The sequence below is a fragment of the Cajanus cajan genome, chromosome 9 (genome assembly GCF_000230855.2).
Source record: "Cajanus cajan strain Asha chromosome 9, NIPB_CcT2T_4, whole genome shotgun sequence".
NCBI lineage: Eukaryota > Viridiplantae > Streptophyta > Magnoliopsida > Fabales > Fabaceae > Cajanus > Cajanus cajan.
Genome location: NC_138525.1, coordinates 801,052 through 825,182, shown reverse-complemented (window position 1 = coordinate 825,182; position 24,131 = coordinate 801,052). Strand labels below are relative to the sequence as shown.

General features: G+C 33.6%; 3 protein-coding genes across 3 annotated transcripts; 1 reads left to right on the top strand and 2 right to left on the bottom strand.

Annotated features, from left to right (window-relative positions):
• Nucleotides 1-2,054: 2,054 nt before the first annotated feature.
• LOC109814338 (uncharacterized) lies at nt 2,055-9,480 on the bottom strand. The gene is made up of 16 exons (XM_020378748.3): nt 9,252-9,480; nt 9,027-9,178; nt 8,801-8,880; nt 8,623-8,718; nt 8,374-8,497; nt 7,828-7,886; nt 7,651-7,716; nt 4,881-4,954; nt 4,644-4,740; nt 4,175-4,249; nt 3,267-3,365; nt 2,948-3,091; nt 2,831-2,860; nt 2,680-2,742; nt 2,501-2,578; nt 2,055-2,406 (listed from the first exon to the last, which is right to left on the bottom strand). Exons 1-16 carry the CDS (start codon nt 9,365-9,367, stop codon nt 2,326-2,328), a joined length of 1,434 nt encoding a protein of 477 aa, XP_020234337.1. The 5' UTR covers nt 9,368-9,480; the 3' UTR covers nt 2,055-2,325.
• A 124-nt stretch (nt 9,481-9,604) lies between these two features.
• SAR3 (SUPPRESSOR OF AUXIN RESISTANCE 3) lies at nt 9,605-15,212 on the top strand. Its single transcript, XM_083064020.1, has 5 exons — nt 9,605-12,226; nt 12,891-13,014; nt 13,675-13,823; nt 14,366-14,463; nt 14,831-15,212. Exons 1-5 carry the CDS (start codon nt 9,824-9,826, stop codon nt 15,024-15,026), a joined length of 2,970 nt encoding a protein of 989 aa, XP_082920146.1. The 5' UTR covers nt 9,605-9,823; the 3' UTR covers nt 15,027-15,212.
• A 6,870-nt stretch (nt 15,213-22,082) lies between these two features.
• LOC109814356 (NAD(P)H-dependent 6'-deoxychalcone synthase) lies at nt 22,083-23,712 on the bottom strand. The gene is made up of 3 exons (XM_020378765.3): nt 23,310-23,712; nt 22,746-22,989; nt 22,083-22,590 (listed from the first exon to the last, which is right to left on the bottom strand). The coding sequence occupies exons 1-3, from the start codon at nt 23,627-23,629 to the stop codon at nt 22,210-22,212; spliced, it is 945 nt and encodes a 314-aa protein (XP_020234354.1). The 5' UTR covers nt 23,630-23,712; the 3' UTR covers nt 22,083-22,209.
• Between the last annotated feature and the right edge of the window lie 419 nt (nt 23,713-24,131).

Genomic DNA, 24,131 nt, shown 5'->3' with positions numbered 1-24,131 from the left:
TACATTAACGTAATTTAAAACATTATATTTTTAATTACATAAACCAAAATAAATTATATAAATGGTAAAAAAAAATCACAAACAAATAGAATATTTGTCATTTGAACTATAATTCAATAAAAATTTTAACACTTAAAATTATATGATTATTATATCACTCTTTAACTATTATAGCATACTTTAATTGTGATATATCACACTTCAATAATTTTAATCTTATCATTCCTTATTTATCATCCGTGGAAATGATTATTTTTAACTCTGATTTATCAAGAAAAAAAGTAACAATTTTAAGAATGCATACCCCTTTAAATGGATCTTATTAATATTTCATATTTTACTTTCACCCTCTATATAACTTTATCTCTTTTTTGAAAGGAGACGAAAATCTGTATGTATAAAATTTAAATATTTACTCTCTAAGGATTGAGTCTATTTCTTTTTATAGAATGAATAAAAAAATATGTGTTTCAAATTCTCTCACAATAAGAAGATGATGATGGTTTAGAGAAATTTCAATGCAATACATTAAAATTTGGAGATTGTTAAATCATACTAAAATATAAAAATTGTATTGTGAAAACATCAATAATGAGTTCAATAGATTAATGTGAAAATATTAACAAAGAGTTAAATAGATTAATTTGAATATTAAAGATTAATTAAAAACTCTTATGGTGAATGATTAGGGAGATTAAGTCATGAAATTATACCCATTGAAATTTAATTTAATTATTAAATTCATTAAAATTTAATATACCTCATAAATTATTGAGTAAAATAATTTTTTTTTTGAGTTATCTAAATTTTTTTCTCAAATCAAAATTTGACAGATAATTGATATTTTATCTCAATAAATAATAATTAGAACATAGATTTTACCCATTAATTTAGTATGTTTATGCAAGGAATTGTTTACCTCTACATCAATTCTCGAACTAAAGAGAGAGAAGCATAGAGTGACGTAAAGTTATAACTCTAATTTATAATTTTGAATATTGAAATACCTAACAAATTATGGAAAATCCTTAAAATAGATGCTTAATTAGAAGTCAATTATGGGGCAATTACAATTTTAAATATTAAAACAATGTTAAATTCATTTTAAAAAAAACAGTTAAATTACTTCATTAAATGTCATTTTTTTTATAATAAAAAAAATATTATTAGTGTGAAAGTAAGTTAGTACAAGATATGCACCGATATCAAAAATAAAATTTGTATAAAATGCGCAAATCAAATCTAAATTATATAAAAGGAATAATCATGATTTGCATGATCCAATAATCATGATAAAAAATATTTCTACACACATTATCTCCTATTTCTTTTGGATATTCCATAACATTTCACTTAATACAACCAAACCGTTAAACTTTATCTTACTTAGCTCTCTCCATTCCCTAAGTAAATGTGAACATAAAACAAGAGTACTGAAACAAAATGTGAACACAACACAGAAGCACCGAAATAAAATGCGAACATAAAACAAGAGTACTGTTCTCATGAATCACATGTAGATAAAACAACTTACTATATATTGATATCTTATAGTGAAGTATGAAATTCTTCTACATTAAATAAGCCCAGTGGCAGTTCTACTTAAGAGTTATAAGAACATTTTTAGAACAAAGTCCAATTCCGATAATACTCCTGGAACATATTCCTTTTGACCACAAAAATCCCCATAAACAACTTTGCAATTTTTACATTTTGTGTATCTCTAAATCCTTAATATTCTCTTTGCTGGCTGATTGTGTTGGAATTATCAATTTATCATACCCCATTTAAGGTACTCTAGCCCTTTCCTTTTTATTTGCTATTTTTAGAAGATTTTTTGTCATTTTAAAACATCTGAAGAATGTTAATCACAATTTTTATTTTGCAACTCTAATTGATGTCAACCAACAATACATTAATTAGTAATTTTTATCATTTAAGTATTATTGTAATAAATAAAGGTATTTAAATCAGATAACGTTATTTTATCATAGGAATTTGCATAATTGGTTATTTTCTTAAGATGTGTACATCATCTTATACGACAAATAAAATAAAACGGAAGGAAAATGTCCATGTAATTTTCTTTTGGGCTTTGCCCCTAAACAAACAAGACATGCAAACTAAAACTTTGAACTGTTGGAACTTGGAATCTTACAAAACAATTATGTTCAACCCATTCAAATCTAAGGCTAGTACAAATCAGGTTATCAGGATGCATAAAAAAATAAAATAAAATAAAAAATCAAACACATATTTGCAGTGAATCCCAAAATTTTGATTTATGCAACACAACATGAGCGGTACGGGAAGGAAGACTAAAACTCAAGAGCCAGATTGAGATCTATTCCTGTTGTAGTTCCCGTATCTACGAGAGATTCCAGAATCAGATAAGGTGTCCCATACCTACAAATTATTAGTTACAACAGTCAATTTCACTCGAAGAATAATAGAACGATCAAGAGCACGGAAGTATTGTTCATCGGCCCTTTTCACTTACATGCAATTTTCCCTTTGAGCCTCCTATAGCCAACAAGAAGGGGTTGTCCTCTGAGAAAGAAACTTTAAAAATAGCCCCCTAATGAAAAAGAGAAGACATCAGTGTCAACTTAATAAATATATTATGATTCGTAAAAACTTTCACATTAGATATTCACGATTGACAAAAAAAAAACTTACTACTCTCGGAGATTTAGATGCTACACAAGAGGGCTGGTTGTTCGACAAATCCCAAAGCTTTATCTGTGACACATAATAGCTGCCAAATGAGATGAATTCCAATCTGCAAAGTACAGTATACAGGAAAATAATAAAATTGACTTCTTATTACCGTTTTGTCCATGGATCCAGTGGCAAGAAGCTGCATGAAGTCATGTCAACAAGGCACAGTTAAACTAAAATACATAATAAGTCGGTATTCCCACCAAAATGTTGAAGATACACATACATTAGGTGCCGATGGATTATAGGATACTGAGGTAACAGGTTTGTCATGTGCATGAAGTGTAAAAGTAGAACTCAGATCAGATGAGGAATCAGAATGGGCAGTCCGAATATCAAAACCCTTGACAATACCATCTTCAAGACTCACCTAACAGAATTAAAATCACTATTTGTTAACAAATATCTGTGAAGTCAGTAGCTAAAAAGAATGTTGGTAATTATTTATCAAAAATGTGCTAAAATGCTATTGTGTATTATTATAAAAAATGAAAGAAAAAAAAAGTAATGTTAGTTCTCAGGTCATAGAAATAACCATAACACACCACAAAAGAGTGCTCAGTGTGCGGATCCCATGCCAAGCTCTCCACATCAGCCGTGACTGACCACTTATAGCCAGAATGTGATGGCATCCTTCCATCCTTCTGCATAGTGTAATAGTTATGAACATTAGATCACTATAAATAAAAAATAAAAAAAGGAGATTTTCAAAGTTTAAATATATTGGTTTTTAAATGGAATGCCTCCTTTAGCACATGAATATTGTTAGAATAGTGGATTAAGCCTAACTCAATCCTACAAAACCGGCTTGTAAGGTAAGGGTTGCTTTCCACTTATATACTATTCAATTGCCTAATCTCTAGTCGATGTGGGACTTGGGTTTTTCCCAATACACCCCCTCACGTCCAGCACTATTGAGCTTGGTACATGAATAAATGGTGGATGGCCCTTTTTAATGATCTAGGATTGGCGGGACTTGGATTTTTCCCAATACACCCCCTCATGCCTGTGAGGCATGCATCAATGGTGGGTGGCCCATTTTTAAAGTGGATCTAAATGGCTCTGATACCATGTTAGAATAGTGGATTAAGCCTAACTCAACCCTACAAAACCGGCTTGTAAGGTAAGCGTTGCTTTCCACTTATATACTATTCAATTGCTTAATCTCTAGTCGATGTGGGACTTGGGTTTTTCCCTTTTTTTTTATTTTTTTTTTATAATAAAGCATAATACTTCCATTGCCTACAAGAATGTCTTACAACATGAAGTGTGTAACCCTTGACTCAATGGAACATATTACAACTTTTGATCTGTGATAATAAGCTAAACCCTCTTCAAGGTTGGGTTGGGTATATACCAACTAATGTTCCAATAACGAGTACACTATAAAAAATAATCAATGGCAAAATAAAATACAAAAACGCTGAGTAACCAAGGAATATTGGATCATTACCATGACAACAGTATGATCAAATGAACCACTAAGAAGAACCTGTGGTGCGTGATGATTCCAAGCAACTGCTTGAACCTGTGATGATGGATAGACAAGACATAAATCAGAAAGACATCAGGACGTGTATTGACTCTAACATTTTATAGTAACTGATGATAAAAAAAAATGAATCGAATGATTCAATTAAGGAAGAGTGAAATATTTTCCTTTATCAACAATGTGGAGCATTGCTCCCCCAAAATTTGTTTCAAGTATACATTATACATATTGAATAAAGAATTGAACACAGCTGAAGATTAAATATCATAATGTTCCATATTGGTTAATAATAGTGCAGTAAAAATCACCTCATTGTAATATAATAATACTAAAAAAAGCATGTCAACACAAAGAGAAAAAACACAGTTTCATCTAATAAAATAAATGACCTCATACTAAAAAATACATTATGCTCTAGCTAATTTCTTGCCTTGTCTGAGTGATGTTCCATTGTAATATCACACTTCCCTGCAACCACATCCCAGATCTTCACTTTCTTGTCGGCACTGGCACTTGCTAATATATTCCTTTTTTTTTTAAAGGATAGATGTCAATAGAGGTGTCAAGGAATAGAGTTCAAAAATAAAAAATACATATAGAACCTTTAGGTTCCAGAAAGCATCCAGCAGAGGAAATAAAAGCAGAGTCTAGTTTTAATTCAACAAACCTGTATTCCTTGTTCCAAGCAAGACCAAGTACTGAGTCAGTGTGACTATCATCTTTGTATTTTTTGATTGATTTCTGCAACAAAAAAATTTTGCGAAGTAAGAAAACCAGATGCATATAAAAGCTGTGATCAAATTTTAATAAGAAACAGCCAAACATATTTTGTTTAAAAATCTACGAGGATTAAAGACAATAATGATCAAGGGTATTTCTACTGGTTCCAATAACACTTTCCTGTCAGTTTACCTAGCTTTAAAAACTTCAATTGGGACATGTACAATTTCTAAAATAAGGAAGTCTAATAAAACAGTACAAGCAAATTATATGGATTTTCATAGTAGTAGCTTCAATCCTTGTATACATAAGACATCTGTAATTTCAGTTCCACTTAGTGCTATTCAAAATCCCAAATAGAAGTTACAAACTATCAGTTAGTTGAGTATAGTTAGATAAGATAAGACTAAGTTAGTTTAATTAGTTATTTATAATCACTAGTTAGTTTAATAGTTAAAAACTATCAGTGTAGTGTATATCACATGTGTAAAATAGAACAGATGAGAGAGCATCATAGCCTTTTGGCATTAGGAGGTGCAGACCCTCGATGTTCTGCAGTGCAGTAACAACCAGGGGAGATTTTCCCTAATTTTTTTTTATAATAAGAAATCAAGTTTCTATCAACTAGCTCAGAGTCCCACGATCCAGGAGCACTTCATTTTACAAAGCAGAATGAAGGTAAGATTGGAATCACTGGTAGCAAGAAAGAAAGTCCCTCTGTTCTCAAGTAAGGATGCCAATTGGTTTGCCATCGAAATTGAGAGACATTTTCAGATAGAAGGGGTACATGAAGAAGAAAAAATGCAGGTGGTGGCAGTGGCTATGGAGGAGCATGCATTGAGTTGGTTGCCGAGATGGAAATCCTGCACCCTGAATGTCACATGGACATCATTCCAAACTGCTTTAATCAGGAGGTTTCAGCCCTCCATGATTCAAAAGTCTATTGGAGTTAAAGCTAACTGACAATGTGGAAGATTACCTTCAGCAAGGAGCAGGATTACCTTCAAGAAGTCTTTTGAAGGGGCTCAAGGAGATCAAAACTGAACTAAAGATGTGCACTGCTGGGATTTTGTCTGGGGATGAGTCATTGTTTGAATGCATGGAGGTGGCACAGCCTATAGATGAAGATTCTTGGATGCAAGAAACCAAACAAGATGAATGTATGGAAAGCAAAAAATCAACTGCTAAGAGGCCATAGACACACAGAAACATGTGCAATGACTCATGCAGAAATGCAGAAGCTTGACTCAATGGTGGAGGAGCCATAAATCTTACAGTTAGAGACGAGGAAAGAAAGCAATACCCAAAGAGAGCAATAAGTCCATATTTTGAATCATGAACTATAAGTGAAATGGGTCAATGGATTGGGAAAAGAGGTTGAACTGGAGAGAATGGTGAATTTTTCTTGGTCTGAGGAAAGCTTGTTTTATGAAGGGGGACCATCTTCTGGGCTGTGAGAAGAAGAAAAAACTGCAGCTTTCAACTGGGTAATAAAGTCTGAGTGAAGATGGAGAAGGAAACTGATCCTGTGGATGGCACAATGGTGAAGGCGTGAAGCAAAGATGGAGAGAACATACAATTGCCATGGAAGCATGTATTCTGAGCAATCTGATCAATCCGCCACTCTAGCTAGAAATGCCAAGCTAGGAACTTCACGTAATGGCTGCTGGGAGGACAACTAAGTAGGAGCCAACAAAAATGATGCAACTAGGAGCAGTGAGCAAAGGAAAGACGAGAAAGAAGAGGCTGAGTTGGGAAGGGAGCTCAATTTGCTGGCCTAACGGGCCAAGACTGAAGGGGTAAAATGAAGAATTGGAATGCTGGAGATGGAAATGATTTCTTTTCAGAATTAGAGTACAGATCAACACAATGAAATGGAAAACTGAATTGTCTCAATGTCCTCATGCACAAGATCTAGTAATGGGAAACACTGTTTTGTGGCCAAAAGTGCCTCACAAGGAAGAACATTGGAGCATAATGCTGACACCTTCCAGTTTGTGTTTGACCCAATGGGTTGAGGATAGTGGTGGGGTTGGCTTGACGATCATGCTTCAATCAGTTGAACCCCAGTGGAAATTTGTTTGCAGCTTCCATAGCTATTCACCTCGAGGACAGGCGAATGTTTGGGAGAATGGAAGTATTGTTAGACAACTTATTAGTTAGTTACAATCATTGAAGAGGATTCACATTTACAAATAGTATAGATGAGAGGAAAGGAAAGCAACTTCTCATTTCTAAGAGGAAATTAGGGCGTTTTGGCATCAGAGGCTGCAGGCCCTCAAAGTTCTGCAGTGCCGTAATCAGGGGAGATTTTCCCTATTTCAATGAACAAAATTGTACATGGATTTACATAAATGATTAAGTTTCATAAGAAAGTATAAAGGTAGATATAGATATTTAAGGTAAATAATCCCAATTTTTTGGAAAAAGCTAAGTTAAGGGTATTGATTTAAGTGCACATGAATATATATATATATACACACACACACATGCACGTTTACAATGCAAAAGCTAAGACTTAATATCAACAATGATTTGCAACTTACTGCATTTAAATTTTCAAGGAGCACAAACCTTGCTGACAGCACAGCATACGGGATTTCCACAAATAAACCATAATTAAGGGGATCACGTGATTTGCTGCAACTTGCTGCCATTTGAGGTGATCACGTGATTCCAAGGGGATTGAAACTAATTAACAAGAATGTAGAACAAACCTTTTTTCCCTTTTTCTTTTTCTCTTCAAATCCACCCAGAACCAGACATGGCTGCACCTCATCAATCTGAGCACAAAGGAAAATTTACAAGGTATTCTGCAAAAAATATCTCTTTTTGTATATACACTTATACAGTTTCAGACAGCACAATTAGATTTATAAACTCAATCCACTTACAACATCAAGGTCCCAAATTTCTATGGAAGGCTCCATTGAACCAACAGCTATGAAGTTCCCTGTTATCATAATGAAATTATATTAAAGCTATGAAGCAAAGATATCAAGCCAGTATCAAGTAAAATTTTAAACACAAATTGCAATGGTGGAGATTTCAGGTATTCCAAACCTAGAAACCTTCAAACATTATAGAATATTTTTAGCGGTCTACAAAACAGAAGTTTTGACCAAGAGTAAATACTAACCTCTCTATGTTTTAATAAAATGTAACTTAACAACAGTTTTTTTTTTTCACTTTACCATTGAATGAAATGCAAATTGTTCATGTTTTTGGCATCCTATAATAAAGGTAGAAATCATCAGAGCATATATCATTATGACAGTTTACAAGTTTTTCTTCAGACTTTCTATTTTCACTTTTGAGAAGCCCTTCAATTACTTAGCGTGCACTGGGAAGGTTAAAAAGCTAAATTGCACAACAACAAAAAAAAAATCAACACAAATATATATGCTAGAGGTATCATGCAAAGAACCCATAGTATCAACCTCTTTCTCCTCCTTTAAGGGGGGAATCGAGCCAAGCTGTGCACAATGGAAATGCTGGAAGAATGATATTATGGTGAGAATACATGTTCATTTCACTAGAATCAGCATCCTCGAGTACCCAAACCTGGCAGTGCAGAAAGAAACAAGTCATAAGTAAACCTTTTCCAGATAAGAAAGAAAGTGGGGTATCTGTGTAATATACCATAAGTCCATGACTTGACTTCACACGTCACAAAACAATTAACTTACCTCAAGATAACTGACATCATCCTCGGTACAGGCATAAACAATGACAGAATCAGTTGGATTAATGATCATGTCTTCGAATTCTTCTGAATCATCACCCTGAAACATCATAAATAACAATGTAAGATAATAAGAAGACACAGTCCTGCTATAAAATGGCAAGCGATGGAACTTAACTTACTTTTCTATCTATGAGATATTCATCCATGTCGTTACTCTGATGATAAAGATCACCTTTCCCCGAACTAAATATCTCAAATCCTAAACGACAAGTGATTAATGATCATTACAATAGAGTTATGTGAAGATAGACCGAGAGATAGATGGACAAAACTTAAAGTGTCATGTAATAAATGTTTACATTAGGTACCTAAAAACTAAGTCTAAGTTTTGTCCTAGACGGATACCTTCATCTTCTTCATCATAATGGTCCATGTCGAGATCCTTCAACGCTAGAGCTATATCGTCACAGTTTCCAGTGGTTGATTTGCCGACTGCATCCGCCACGGCTAATGCTTGGGCAACTTCATCGCTGGCTTCTTCAATGTCACTGTCTCCACTGCACGCAAAAATAAAAAGAGGATGTTAGGGTTTTATTTGTTTGATAATAATTTTGTTGGAAGCTAAAGGACCTTGTGGTCGTGTGGTTGGCGATCAATTCTTCAATCTCCTCCGGAGGAGGAGGGTCAGCGACGGTGGGTGTGGACTTCGAAGCCCCTTTGGGCACCCACGAAATCGCAGAAATCATTTAAACGCAGCTGAATGAATGCAGTACGAGAAGTGGCAGCAGAGACGAAAGAGAGGGTTTAGGAAAAACAAAACTAAGAAGAAGAACCCTATATGGGCCTTTCTCCGATAAAGCCCAACCTTGTTCATGTTAATATGTTATCAAGACAGATAAGGGCATTTTCGTAAATAGACAAAAATGGAGCGCGGAAATATTTTCACGCAAAAAAAAACCTAGTGCAATTCTCCTCACTACTCACTCTAGCTTCCTCCTCCTTCATACTTTCAGCACACTGAACAAAGCGTTAAAGATCTTACAAGAGCTTCCAAGGCCCATTGCCACGTGCCCCACCCGCACAAACACCAGTAGCTCGCAAAACCCTAATCGCTGCACCGCTTCATCTCCTACCTCACCTCACCGCATGAATTGCATTTTCGTTGAAGTCCGCAACGCGATAGGCGCCATTTGGTAACACTGATGATGACAGTGACTGAAGCTTCCGTACCTATTTTGAACTCACCGGGTTATTATACCAAACCTTCTTTGAAGGAATTAGTGGCGCGGGAACTTGTTGAACCGGGTTATTGCGGTCGTGTGCCTGATTTCACTGTTGGGAGATTTGGCTATGGATATGTCAGGTATTTTACTGAAACTGATGTTAGGGGATTGCATATAGATGAAGTTGTTAATTTTCATAGGCATGAGATAGTTGTGTACAGTGATGAAAATGATAAGCCTGCGGTTGGTCAGGGTCTTAACAAGGCTGCTGAAGTAGTTTTGGTATTAGATAGTGAGATATTGAAGTCCAAGGAGGGGAAGGAAGGGGTTTTAGTGAACAAATTAAAACAAATTACTGAGAGACAGGAAGCACAATTTGTTTCCTTTGATCTTGCGACTGGTGAGTGGAAATTCTTAGTTAAACACTTCAGCAGATTTGGGTTTGGTGATGATGATGAGGAAGACATCGTTATGGATGATGCTGAGATATATGATGTTGAGAAAGAATCACCATCAAATGCCAGTGAGGTTGAGCTTTCTCATTCTCTTCCTTCTCATCTTAGGCTTGATCCCGTTAAAATGAAAGAAATGAAATTATTGATGTTTCCTGATGAAGAAGAGGTAGAGGACTTAAGTAGCAAATCGTCTTCTGGTAAGCAGTATGTTCGGCCTTTACAAAGTTCTGCTCAGGCAATCAACCATCGATCTACCCCACCAGTTGCTCGTAAAACTCCGTTTCCATTACTTGAGTATAAACATGGAAATTTTGATACAAAGTCTCCTGGAGGCATTTTGATGGTTCAGCAGCAAAAGGGCATGCCTCCTAGGACTATAAAATCGCAAGGTTTTAAACTAGATCTTAAACATGAAACTCCAGTATCTGGAAACTATGCTCGCAATATAGTTGATGCTGGTCTGTTTATGGGTAAGTCTTTCCGAGTTGGATGGGGACCAAATGGCATTCTTGTACACTCTGGTGCACCTGTAGGAAGCAGTGGTAATCACAAGATGTTATCATCTGTTGTCAATTTGGAGAAAGTTGCTTTTGACAATCTGGTCAGGGATGAAAATAAAAAAGTGAGTAAGGAACTTATTGACCATGCTCTGGTATCTCCTTTAAATTTTCACAAAGGAATTAACCATGTGATGAAAGAAGTTGAATTTGGTTCCTGCAAGTTGACACTTCAAAAGCTTGAAGCTAATCGTACAACCCTGTCTGAGATTTCTCAACAGTACTGTGATCTTATTGAGAGGCAATTGAGTGTTCCTGGGTTATCTTCCTCATCTCGTTTGGGTTTGACCCATCAAGTAATGACCTGGGAGATAATTAGAGTTCTTTTTTCTGATAGAGAACAAAAAGCTCAAGTAGAATCTTTGGGTGCTGACAACGAAGAAGATATGATGCAGGATATGAAGGAAAATTCTCTAGATGTTGACCAAGAAGCACTCCCTTTAATGAGGAGGGCAGAGTTTAGTTATTGGCTGCGGGAGAGTGTTTCCTATCATGTTCAAAATCAAATAAGCTCTCTAGATGATTCTCATCATCTGCAACATATTTTTGTTCTCCTAACTGGGCGGCAACTGGATGAAGCAGTGCAGCTGGCTGTGGCCAAAGGAGATGTGAGGTTGGCTTGTTTGTTAAGTCAGGCTGGTGGTTCTACTGTGAATCGCTCTGATATTGCAAGGCAACTTGATATTTGGAGAAATAAAGGGCTGGATTTTAGTTTCATTGAAAAGGACAGATTGAGACTCTATGAATTGCTTGCGGGGAATATTCATGGCGCATTGCATGATGTCAAAATTGACTGGAGGAGATTCTTAGGTTTATTAATGTGGTACAAATTACCTCCTAACACTTCATTACCCATTGCTTTCCAGACTTATAAACATTTTCTTGATGAGGGAACGGCTCCATATCCGGTTCCCCTTTTTATTGATGAAGGAACATCAGATGAGGCTATCAATAACACGGATAAGCACTTTGACATTTCATTTTATCTAATGCTTCTTCATGCTAATGAAAAGACAGAATTCAGCTTTCTGAAGGCTATGTTTAGTGCATTCGCTTCTACCCCTGATCCGCTTGATTATCATATGATTTGGCATCAACGTGCAGTCTTGGAAGCAGTGGGTGTTATCAATTCTAATGATCTTCATATTCTAGACATGGCATTTGTGTCTCAGCTATTGTGCTTAGGGAAATGTCATTGGGCCATATATGTGATCCTTCACCTGCCTCTTCGTGAAGATTATCCATATCTTCATGTAAATCTGATTCGGGAAATACTGTTCCAATACTGTGAAACTTGGAGTTCAGATGAATCTCAGCAACAGTTCATTGAGGATTTAGGCATCCCCACAGATTGGATGCATGAGGCTTTGGTAAGCATCATATTTGTTTATTTCTTTATTTTTTGATAAAAAGAATATCAATGACATGCATAATTTGTTGCAGTACACTTTTAAAATCTCGCTCTCATACTATGTATGATAGATAATGAAGGGAATGGCAAGGGAATTTGGGAAAAGGGATAAGTTCCATTGTTTGTGGGAATTTAAAAACATATTGGAGCAGAACAGAACAACAATTTTGTTTCCCCAACATTAGGGTGGAATGGGGGGAAACTCAAAAGGGTATTGAAGTTCCATTCTGTTCCAATGTTGATCCTCCAAACAAGCAGAGTGGTTGCTTTGTTCCATTCCTCCCTTTTCCTTTCTGGCCCGTTTTTCTTAATCCATTAATGAAAAAAACATACAAACACAATGTATATTTTGATGATACTATTCATTCAGTTTTATATAAATGATGTTTTCACTTTGCTTGAGCTTTAAAACCTATAAGATTTGTATTTGTCAAAGGAAAAAAATGCTTATTAGATTCATATGGGCACTAATCATGATCAATTTGTGACAAACTGAATTAAATTGTTGTCCCTATGTTCTTTACTTATTAATGAACTATGCTAATGCTTTATATGTCTATGTTTTTTATTTTTCTTTATGTGACTCTTATTGTTGTTCAAATGATTTTGTTTTGGTGGTGCAGGCTATTTATTATAATTATAACGGGAATCACTCAAAAGCCCTTGAGCAATTTCTTCAGTGTGCAAATTGGCAGAAAGCTCATACTATTTTTATAACTTCAGTTGCTCATAGGTTATTCTTGAAAGGTAAGTTGCATGTGTATAATACTTGGTAAAAATACTGCTAAATGCTTGTAAGAGAACATGCATTATCGTATTTGACTAATTGTTTTATTTTTGTGAATCATACATGGGCTAGATTTACGGAGTATCTAAACTTCTTTCATAAATACCCTATGTCGTTGCTGCATTGACAGTTCTTCCTAATTAATTGGAGAAAAAAAATGATACTCCAACTTGTTTTGTATGCTTTCCATTCCAAATGGTATGCTTTAAAGGAGCTCCAGCCTCTAAGGTCAATGACTTTCATAACTAAAGGTGCTAAACACATGTATCTCTTGTACATAGCTGGCCATTTATAGACATTTATAAAACTTGACTGGGCAAGTAAACAACCTCTTAGAACTTTCATGGTTCTTATAGTATCCTAACAGGGTCTTAATTTCATCACAATTACAATGAAAACATCCATAAAGTAACCCAGTAAATCACCTAAAGAAACTATGTGGAAATTCAAAAGCTATTGTTGACTCCCTTCCCAAATTTTGCCTTGTACCATCACTAGTTTAGATAGCTGAAAATTGTTTTATTGCTATCTATTTCTTTTTAATTGCAGAAAATTAATAGGTTTATTCTTCATTCCAAATAAGTGCATCATAGGTGACTCTTATTTAATATTTTGTGCAGCAAAACATGCTGAGATATGGAGGATAGCAACTTCCATGGAGGACCATAAATCTGAAATTGAAAATTGGGAATTGGGAGCTGGAATTTATATTTCATTTTATTTGATGAGAAACTCGCTTCAAGGTGATGCTGATGCCATGACCGAATTGGTATGTGTGAATTTATGAAAGAGGATCACCCCTCTTATCATGATTTATGAGAAGAATGGTTGTTACTAGATTCTGTCATGTCATTGTTTTATTATTAGTGTAACTATAAGTTGAACAAGTTTGCTCCTGAGCTTGAAATATGGAATTGCAGTGTTATGATTTTATTGCTCCAAGTGATGACATTTTGCGTGCACAACCGCACATGCAGTGGTGCAGAAGCCACTAATGCCCATTACTCAGTCATTTGAAATATTTCTAGTTGCTTCACAGTCTTTACATGAGATAATCTATTAATAGGCTAAAAACATATGATTTATGAGGTTAGGCGTTAAGTTGTGATTTTTTTCTGTGGTATGTTTTTATTAAACAAAATTGTTCTGAAAATTTTTGACATCCGTGACATTTTCTATTTGTATTTTGTAATGGTTGTTTGCTAGAACAGGAGTGAATACTCACCTTGTGATTTCAACTTTTAGAGATTAGGACACTACTCCTTTTTTCATTTAATTGCTAAATTAAAATCTTATAATTTATTGTTTCAGGATTCTCTTCAAAGTAAAAATGCTGCTTGTCAGGGTTTTGTCAGTCAGCTAAATGAATCCCTGGCTGTTTGGGGTTGCAGATTACCAGTTGATGCAAGGTATATGTTGTCCTTTGCGATTCCTGGAAAAATGTTTGCAATAACTGCTTGTTGACACCGGTTTATAGGTTGTACAGCTCGTATTCTGATTTTACAGGCTGGCTAAATATACTTGTCCAAAACCATCAGGCACCGAACTTATAATTATAGATAGAAGGAATCAAAATGTGATAATACTGTAATATACTTTATAGTGTTATTGAATCTGGTTTGGCAGTTTGTTTACTACAACAAAACCACACATAGTATTTCAGCATCTGTATGTTTTGACATGTTATTTCATTTGATGGCCATATTTACTATGTGATAGATCATCCATTTATGGAATTTTTATTTGGCATATTCACGTTTACTACTGATTTTGCAGGGTGGTGTATTCAAAAATGGCAGGCGAGATATGTGATTTGCTGCTATCAGCTATAGATGAGGGTGCTACCCGTGATGAACAGCTTAACTGTTTTGATACTGCGTTCGGTGCTCCCATTCCAGAAGACCTACGCTCCGGTCATCTTCAGGATGCTGTGTCTCTTTTTACCAGCTTTCTCACGGAGATTGCAACGTAATTCCATAATCTGCCTTGTACTATCAGATATGAAAGTCAAATCAGAATAGAATTTCAATGTGTTTAAAAGGCAGGATTTTGATCTGCTATGAGATTTGTGCGATTTATTTTCTCTTGGTCTTGTATGATATGTATGAGATGTCGCTAAGTAAAATTAATTAGTTTTGCCTGTCGCAAAATTGTTGGATTTTGCCTGTCATTTTAACACTCCTTTTCTCTATTGACAGAGCAAAACTTTATCGTTTTGACGGAAACATATTTTCGTTGATAACTCGACATAACCGAAACACGTCTTTGTTATAAGCTGAGATGAGGGTATCTCATAAAAATACACAATGAAAATTTGTTATTATGTATTGTAATACAATATACAATGGAAACTTATTGACACGAAAAAGTGAAAGAGAAGAGGCGCCGGAGGAGTATGAAGAAAAGAAGAGACAAAGAGGGTATTTTAGAGAGGAAGACACGGTGGAGAATGGAGATGGGAGGGAGAAGAGAGTGGGGGTGGGAGATTTCTGGTTGTAAGAAATAAGAATAGAGAAAAAGGTGTTGAAAATAACATGCCTCCCTTGTCAATATACTTGTATTGTGTCGAATAATGGCACTAATAGCTGAATGAATTAGTGATTGACCTATATCGCCAAGAAATTATTCAATGTTGTTGACTATCATTGTTCTCATCTATCTCCAAACAAAAATAGTAGTATAATTGAATATAATTAAATCTTTCTCGAAAGCTAAAAAAATTTGACTACGTTAATAATTTTAAATCATTTAATAATTTTCATATCAAAAACATAAAATTATTTTGTGACCTAGATTATCAATTAATAACTCTCAGCAAAAACATGTAATCCCTATTCTCTATTATTAAAAAAAATTAATTTTACGTCCATTAAAAAAATTACTTATTTAAATTAAATTTTACTAATTTTATAATGTTCTTCTTAAATTATTCTTATAATAAATGTCAAAGGAATAATGTAACTAAAAATTTATGTATTAAAAGATGAATATTTTAAAAGGAGTGTTACTAAATGAAGCAAAAATAAAAGATAGATATTTTAAAGAGAGTATCACTAAATGAAGAAAAAGTAGTTGAAACTATTCTCAATTTTATTTGAAACTATTATCATTTTATTTATATTAATAAATTGAATTTGAATAGTTCTTTTATAAAAAATATTAATAGTCAAAATTATACTCCTTATCATATTTTCTCACATTACTTGTACACATTAATCATTAATTAATTAGATTAAAAAAATTATGGATTTAGTCTAATATAATGTCTTAAAACTGACAATTAATAATTGATTTATATTTGTATGTGATTTTCGTTGGTCAATCATTATTTTATTCATTTTTAACTGTATTTTTTTATTCGTCCTTTAAGATTTTACTTACGAACTAAAAAATGTAATAGATTTTATTGATCTTAATAAAATTGTTAAAAATTTTCTAATTTAATTTTTTTTTAATTTCAATTTCACAATAATTACATATTAGTTATTTTCATTTTCATTATCATGATAAATGTATAAATTAATTAAAAATTAGGTTTCTTAACAAATTTAAAGTTACTAACTAAACAAGTTAACTTTCGAGTGTAAATCAGTTAAAAGAGTATTATAATATGGGTTTGAACAAATTTTAATATTACTAACTACACTAGTTAATTACTTTTGCAAGATACTTTCGCAATTTCATAAGTATACGTAAGATAGTTGTTTCTTTTTATAAGATTTATTTTTAAATTAATTATTTATTGTATTAATTATTTTTTATTAAAATATCCTAAATACTATATAATACATATTATAAATTAATAAGATAAATTCAGTCTCTTTTACGAGAATTCAAGACCGTGACTTGCACACATTGAATGGTTAAGTAAAAAAATAACTAAGCAGAAAAAGTGAGATGATAATTTCTAATAAATTTAAAGATAATTTTAAAAAATAATGTCCTTTAAAAATTCAATATTATTAACTAAAAAAATTAGTTTTTTTTTCACGAGTATAAATTAACTAAAAGAGTATTATAGACTGGGACAAAAAGGGTAGGTGACAGCAAAGGCTTTATTGCCGACTTTGGTTTCATATAGAAAAAAGATTAGTTATCCATAATTGATGAGTAGGGATGGCAAATAAACCCGTACCCGTGGGTAATACCCGAACCCGTCCCGACTTTGACGGGGAATACCTGCTTTGACCGGGTACGGGTACGGGTAAAACCCGATAAATTAAATCGGGTACGGGTACGGGTACGGGTATATACTTACCCGCCCCGTCCCCGTCCCCGTCCTCGTCCCCGTCCCCATCCCCGTCCCCGGTTAAATACCCGTCCCCGGTTTAATTATTTAAAAAAAATTAAAATTTTAAAAATAATGTCTCTAGTCTAAAGTGACTCACTCCAGCAACACGATTATAGCAAGTTTAGCAACACGAATCACACGATTACACTCCAGCCTCCACGAGTTAGGGTTTCACACTGCGCACTCCAGCCTCCGACGGACGAGCCACTCCAGCCTCCGACGGACCAGCCACTCCAGCCTCCGACGGACCAGCCACTCCAGCCTACATTTTCTCCCTCCGAGCGGCTCCCTCACCACACTGGTACGTCTCTCTCTCGCTCAATCTCTCTAGGATCTCCTTTCGCACAAGCACTCCGTAGTTGGTATCTTGAGCCTTCCGACTCAAGTATATAATCTGATTATCTGGGTTTCTCTCTGTTTAAATAGGGGAACTGGAAAGAAGTGTACTTTTGTTTCCCTCTCTTTCTTCAGTTTGTCTTGCCCTTTCATGTGAACTGTTAAGTGATATAACCTGTTTCACAATTTCTCACTTGGACAGTGAGAAGGATATGGTTCCAGTTTGGTTTGGTTAAAATGAAATATCAAATTCGAACTAAACTGACCTTTGTAGTTTGGTTTGGATTGGTTATCTCGGTGTTTTGAATTTTTAAATATATTTTATATGACTTTTAATTTTTTAAATAACTAAGGAAATAAATTGACACAATGCTGAATCTAATAAACACATGAAAGTTTTAGTTTGCTGAATCACGGCCGTGACTGAGAATCACGACCGTGATCTTCTCTGGAGCACATCTATGAAGGGTCAGTGGCGTTCACGGGTGTGATTGGGAGTCACGGCCGTGATTTTCTCTGGTGAATCACGGGCGTGATTTAGAATCGCGGCCGTGATTTTCCCTGTAGCTCAGCATTTCCTCTTGATTAAAATATGAGATAGACAAACAACCCAATTATCATTGTAATATAACATAAAAATAAGTTAAAAAAATTTTTGTAAAAAAAATTATTTTTTTTACGGGTACGGGTACGGGTACGGGTATACCCGATACCCGACGGGGACGGGGATGGGACAAAAATCCCATACCCGACGGGTATGGGGACGGGGACGGGTATGGGTTTTAGTCGCGGGGACGGGGACGGGTATCATCAAACCCGTACCCGCCCCGCCCCGTTGCCATGCCTATTGATGAGTCATTTTGTTATTTAATTATGTATTTTTTTTTAATATATGAAAATCAAGCTAAATATATATATAAAAAAAATATAATATATATATATATAGTAATTGACACACTTTATTTAACCAACTTATATAAATCCTCCTTTGATTGTTGAATTATGCACAAACAGGATTTTTTCATACATTTGGAGCTTATTCGCGTCCGTACTAGTTTTCTTTATTTTATAAACTTGTCACTCAAAGACTAAATTTAACTTCAAAGTCGTTACAGGTAGTATTATTAAAAGTTCACAAAATTCAACATTGATTATAAGTACTAGACAGAAAATTCATGGTGAGACCTGGAGACACCATTGACAACGATGAAGGGTCAGCAGAAACCCATTTTCCTATTCACCTCACAACTATTTGATTTAATTTAGAATGATTGTAGTGATGCACTGAACTGAAGAGTCGTGTGTGAGAATGGGCTGCATGGCATGGCCCAATGCGATATCATGTGAGCAAGAGTCAAACAAAATCCCAAGTCAAGTCCGGCAGGCAAATCAATCATATTGAAGACTATAGAGCCAACTACCCTACTATATGAAAGAAAAATAAAAACACATTCCACATGATCAAATTAACATTTAGACATATTATGGTATTTTAATGTTTTATATAAAAATATTATTTAAACCGTAAAATACCTTTATCTCATCTTCCATGCTATAAATAATAGTTCTAATTTTAGGATGATAAAGAATAAATAAATAAAAATTTAGTGCTGTTAAAGTAGATTTCGACTCGTGAATTAATTCGATCCACCTTAAAAACGGGTTGAATTTAGTAAAAAAATGAAAAAAATTATAATAGATTAAAAAATATGACCTGACCCTCCCGGACTAAACACGTGGTGGGCTGAACTACTCACCTGACCTACGTATATCTCTATCAACCAAACTCATTAACAATTCACTTAATCATTTATTATTATATATGTATTATTTTAACAAGATACCATTATTTTTGTAGATAAAGACAAAGTTAATGTTAAACAACATGAAATTGTTATAAATTTATCTACTCAAGTAGGGATGGAAAAAATATATATCCACACTCGTAGGTATCTGTAGGTAAAATTCGCTACAGATAATAAATGGGTAAGCTAATTGGGTACCCGCGGATAATGAGGATGGATAATTTTTTAACCATTTATAAACAGGGCGGGGGCGGGTATGATGGTATTCATACCCGCGGGTACCTGTTTAATAACATTTCTTAAATATCTTAATTATCCTTGTACCACATAATCCTAAAACTACACTTTCATCTTCTTCTTTTTTTCACAGTCGCACAGTCCACTCATTAGTCATCACACATTATGAAATTGAATTATTGTAACTTTGTAATATGTGACTTTCACTTACTTGTTGTGAGATTGATGTATTTTAAGTTATTGATTATCTTATTTTTTTTATTATTATTTCAACAAAATTAACATTAATTACAAGTTCAAAATTAACATTAAATTTTTATTTTTAATATTACAATGACATTAAATATAAACTTAAAATTATTTATAATATAATTTTTTTAATTTCTTAAAAAATTTATAAATATCCATGGATATCCACGGATATTCAAGAAATTCATGGGTACCCGCTTAACGGATACCTGCGCGGGTATGGGGCGAATATGGGCCAATTTTCATCCAGCAGGGTGGGGACGAGTTTACTATTACCCACCCTCATGGGACCCCATTGCCATCCCTATACTCAAGCATCCAATGAAATTTAATATTGATGAATAATCACTCTCAAGAAAAGATTTTTATTTTTATTTTTGATTATTTAAAGTTATACACTTTTTAATTTAAATTTAATGTAGTATGCATGATACTTAGTTTGACAATTTTTTATTTTAGATTAGAGATTATTTTAGATTAAAATTTATTTAAAAAAAATAGGTGGATTGGTGAGTCGACCCATATGACACACCAATCCATGGTGGGCTAGATCGAGTTAAAAAAATTTGAATTTTAAGATTGGTGGGCCAAATTAGGTCAACCCACTTAAAAAGTTGATTGAGGTGGGCTGAGCCGAATGGATTAGACTGACCCATTTTGACATCTCTAATTTTTTAACAGAGATCAAAATTAAAATTTATTAATTTTATATTAATTAAAAATATTACTGATCAAATTTTCTGATAGAAATAATAATTAATAAAGTTAATAAATGCACTGCACTTACAAGTTACAACATTTTTTTTTATCATTACTTATAAGTTATAACATGATAAGTCAATAAAAAAGATATTGAAAGAGAAGAAAAAAAAAAGAAAAAAAAGGAAGAAAAAAAAAGGGAGTTGTTCACAATATATTTCTCTTGCATAACTCAAATAATACACCAATTGATTAACTTATTTAACGGGAATAATAAATTTTACATCACACGTAATTAACGTGTTTTATAGAGAACATTAATTAAAGTCAGATTCAAATTTCAAAGGTGACAAACAATTTCACGAAAAGAGTAATGTTGAATTGGAATAATTGTTATGTGACAAAGAATTTTACGGAAATAGAAATAATTGATGTGTATTTTTATGGGGGAAAACATTCTTGGCCTTTTCTTTTTCTGATTGTTAGAACTTAACAATAATGGACGAGTTTTAAAATTTATATAATAATAAACATTTAAAATCAATATGAACTTATAAATATTCAATAATTTGTTTGAGTATTTGATAATAATTTTTATTTAAAAATACAAAATAAATTAATCAAGAATAACAATCGAGAAACATTTGATACACTTCATTAAATATTTTTAATTAGAGTAAATATTTAAAAAAACTATAATTTGATATAATAAAAGAATGTTTTAATTAGTAAATATTTTTAAGTATTTTACTAAAATAATGTTTTAATTAATATTTTAAGAACATTTGCTAATATTAATATTTTTTAAAAATAATAGTGGATTAAAAGTAGACAAATTTATGTGGTATAGTTGAGTTCGATGGTGGCCGTGATGATACCTGTCTTGCATAGCATCGTTGGGTTAATAGTCATCATTTACATGCATGTAAGTTTAATACAGTAGTCGTCATTTATTTAAGGAAAAATAATTCACTTAATAATATATAAGTAGCCTTAAGTTGAAATTCTTCTTTCAGCATCTTAGTTTTTCAATTAAGAAAAGACTCTATTGATATATCTTTATTATATAATGATTTAAGCTAATAAAATTGTTTATACAATAAATGAGTGTTATTTTCTTAAAGTAACTTTCTTTTAATTTAGTTAATTTATTTTATCTTGGTGAAAATAAGTATAATTTGATAGTAAAAATATTAAGAAGGTATTTGTATGATTTGTTGAGTGAGAATATGATAAGATTGTCATTAGAATACATGGCAATAATTAAAGAGTTAATCATCTATATATCGTTAATATAAAGTTTTTTATTCTAGTAACCAATCATATCTTTTAAATTATTTTTTTTTATTAAATAAATAACTTACATGGTATTATTAAAAAATATAACTAGTTTTCGATGTAGATTAACTCATAATTAAATTCCTTATTTCATTTCTTTGGAATTACATGAAGACAACGTTCATGGAAAGGTGTATAAGGAACATTGATAATAAACTGCTATCCGAGGCAAATTATTGAGGTACTAGGTAGCATATAGTTCATATTTCATCATCCCAAAGATCACTGAGTTGGGGCTTGGTGGGTCCACCGATTAAACGGCTCTGATATATTTGATTTATTTTGTGATGATCTTCCTTTGTGAGTGCCCAATCAAAGATGTGGAGATTTTGGTTCATTCTCTCCTTATCGTAGCTCTTAGGCACGAATGTCACTCCTTCTTCATACAGCCATCTCAGACTAACCTGAGCTATAGACTTTCCATGACTCTCTGCAATCTCTTTCAACATATCATTCTCCATCACTTCATTTTTTCCCCTGCTCGCACCTTTCCTCAGAGGAGAGAACGCTGTTATGACTATCCCATTTGCTTTGCAGAACTCTCTTAGCTTCTTTTGTTGCCATGCAAGGTTCATCTCCACCTATAGTGCGTAGTTAGTAATTAAATAATAAATATTAGTTAGTCTCATCATCATTCATATAAATAAAGCAAAACAACTAATGTATACGTGTTTTAGCTAGTGAATTGAATTCGACTTCAATTCATAAAAAGAAGCAACACGAAGAAGACTATTACTTGATTCACCGCAGGAGGGATGGTAGCAACAGAAAGCAGATTCTGAAGCTTCTTGACAGAGAAGTTGCTCACTCCAATGGCTCTGGTGAGGCCAAGTTTCTGGCACTCTTCCATGGCTTCCCACACACCCTTCATGTCGAAAGGCAAGAGATCTTCTACCTCGATTGGAAATGAGAACTTCCCTGGCTGAGAACTGAGGGGCCAGTGAATGAGATAGAGATCCAAATACTCCAGTTGAAGACTTCTGCAAGTTGGTGTCGTATTTAGAGGAAAGTAAAAAATATCAAAACCTATAAGTTTATATATTTACAACGTAACCTAGTTACGTAAGCATATTGATATTAATTTAGAGAAGTATGATTCGTTATATTTAATTTATTTTATATTGAGAAAATAAACTCAAGTCTCATATATGGAATCGACCTTGACCAAGTGTAATAATAGCATTGGATAAGGGAAAACACTTAAGTATATTAATATATATGTTTTAGTTATTTCAAAGATTGTATGATCCGATTTTATTGTGAAATTTAACCAAAATTAGTGTTAAAGTATGTTGCTGACCTAAGTGATTTGCGCAAAGCGGAAAGAACAAGATGAGGATGATTGTCAGTGACCCAAAGCTTGGAAGTGACAAAGAGTTGTTGACGGGTGACAAGGCGAAGGTGAATTGCTTGGTTCAAAGCTTCACCAAGAGCCTGTTCTGAGCCATAAGCAGCAGCAGTGTCAAAGTGTCTATAGCCTTGCTTTATGGCCTCAATGACTGCTTCCTTTGTATCCTTCTTGCATGTGAAGTCAGGGGCTGACCCCATGCCAATCACTGGCACTCTCTGTTCACCACAAGAGTTTGGAAGCACCATTGTGGGGATTTCAATACTAGCCATTGTGGTTAAAACTCGCTTCTCAAAGTGCTACGTACTGTAGTGTGAGTGTTACTGTGAAGGAATGTGTTGGGGGTGGCCAGCATTTTATAGTATTCCAAATGTTTGGGCAGATTAAGAATGGGTTTGAAATGTCTAGAATGGGATGTTAGGTGAGCTACTACCCTCCACACACATCATATTCTTTTATGCATCCCACGCCACTAACTAGGAACCTTGCACTGTCATCACTCTTTGACTCTCTCTCTCTTTAAGCCTGCCAATTTTGACTTTTTTTTTAATATATTATTTTTTTATTTCTATAAATAACCTAAGTCACCATTTTTTTTTTGTCTAAGTGAAAAATTAGTTAGGGAAAAATCGATTTCTCAACTTCCGCCCCTTTTTTTTTCTTTTTTTTTTAAGTCTAGCAAGAAATTGGTTGTACAGTAATCTATTTTTCTATCGGTTATTTTTTCATATTTTTTTATATTTTATATTTTAAAAATTTTAAAAATTATGTAAT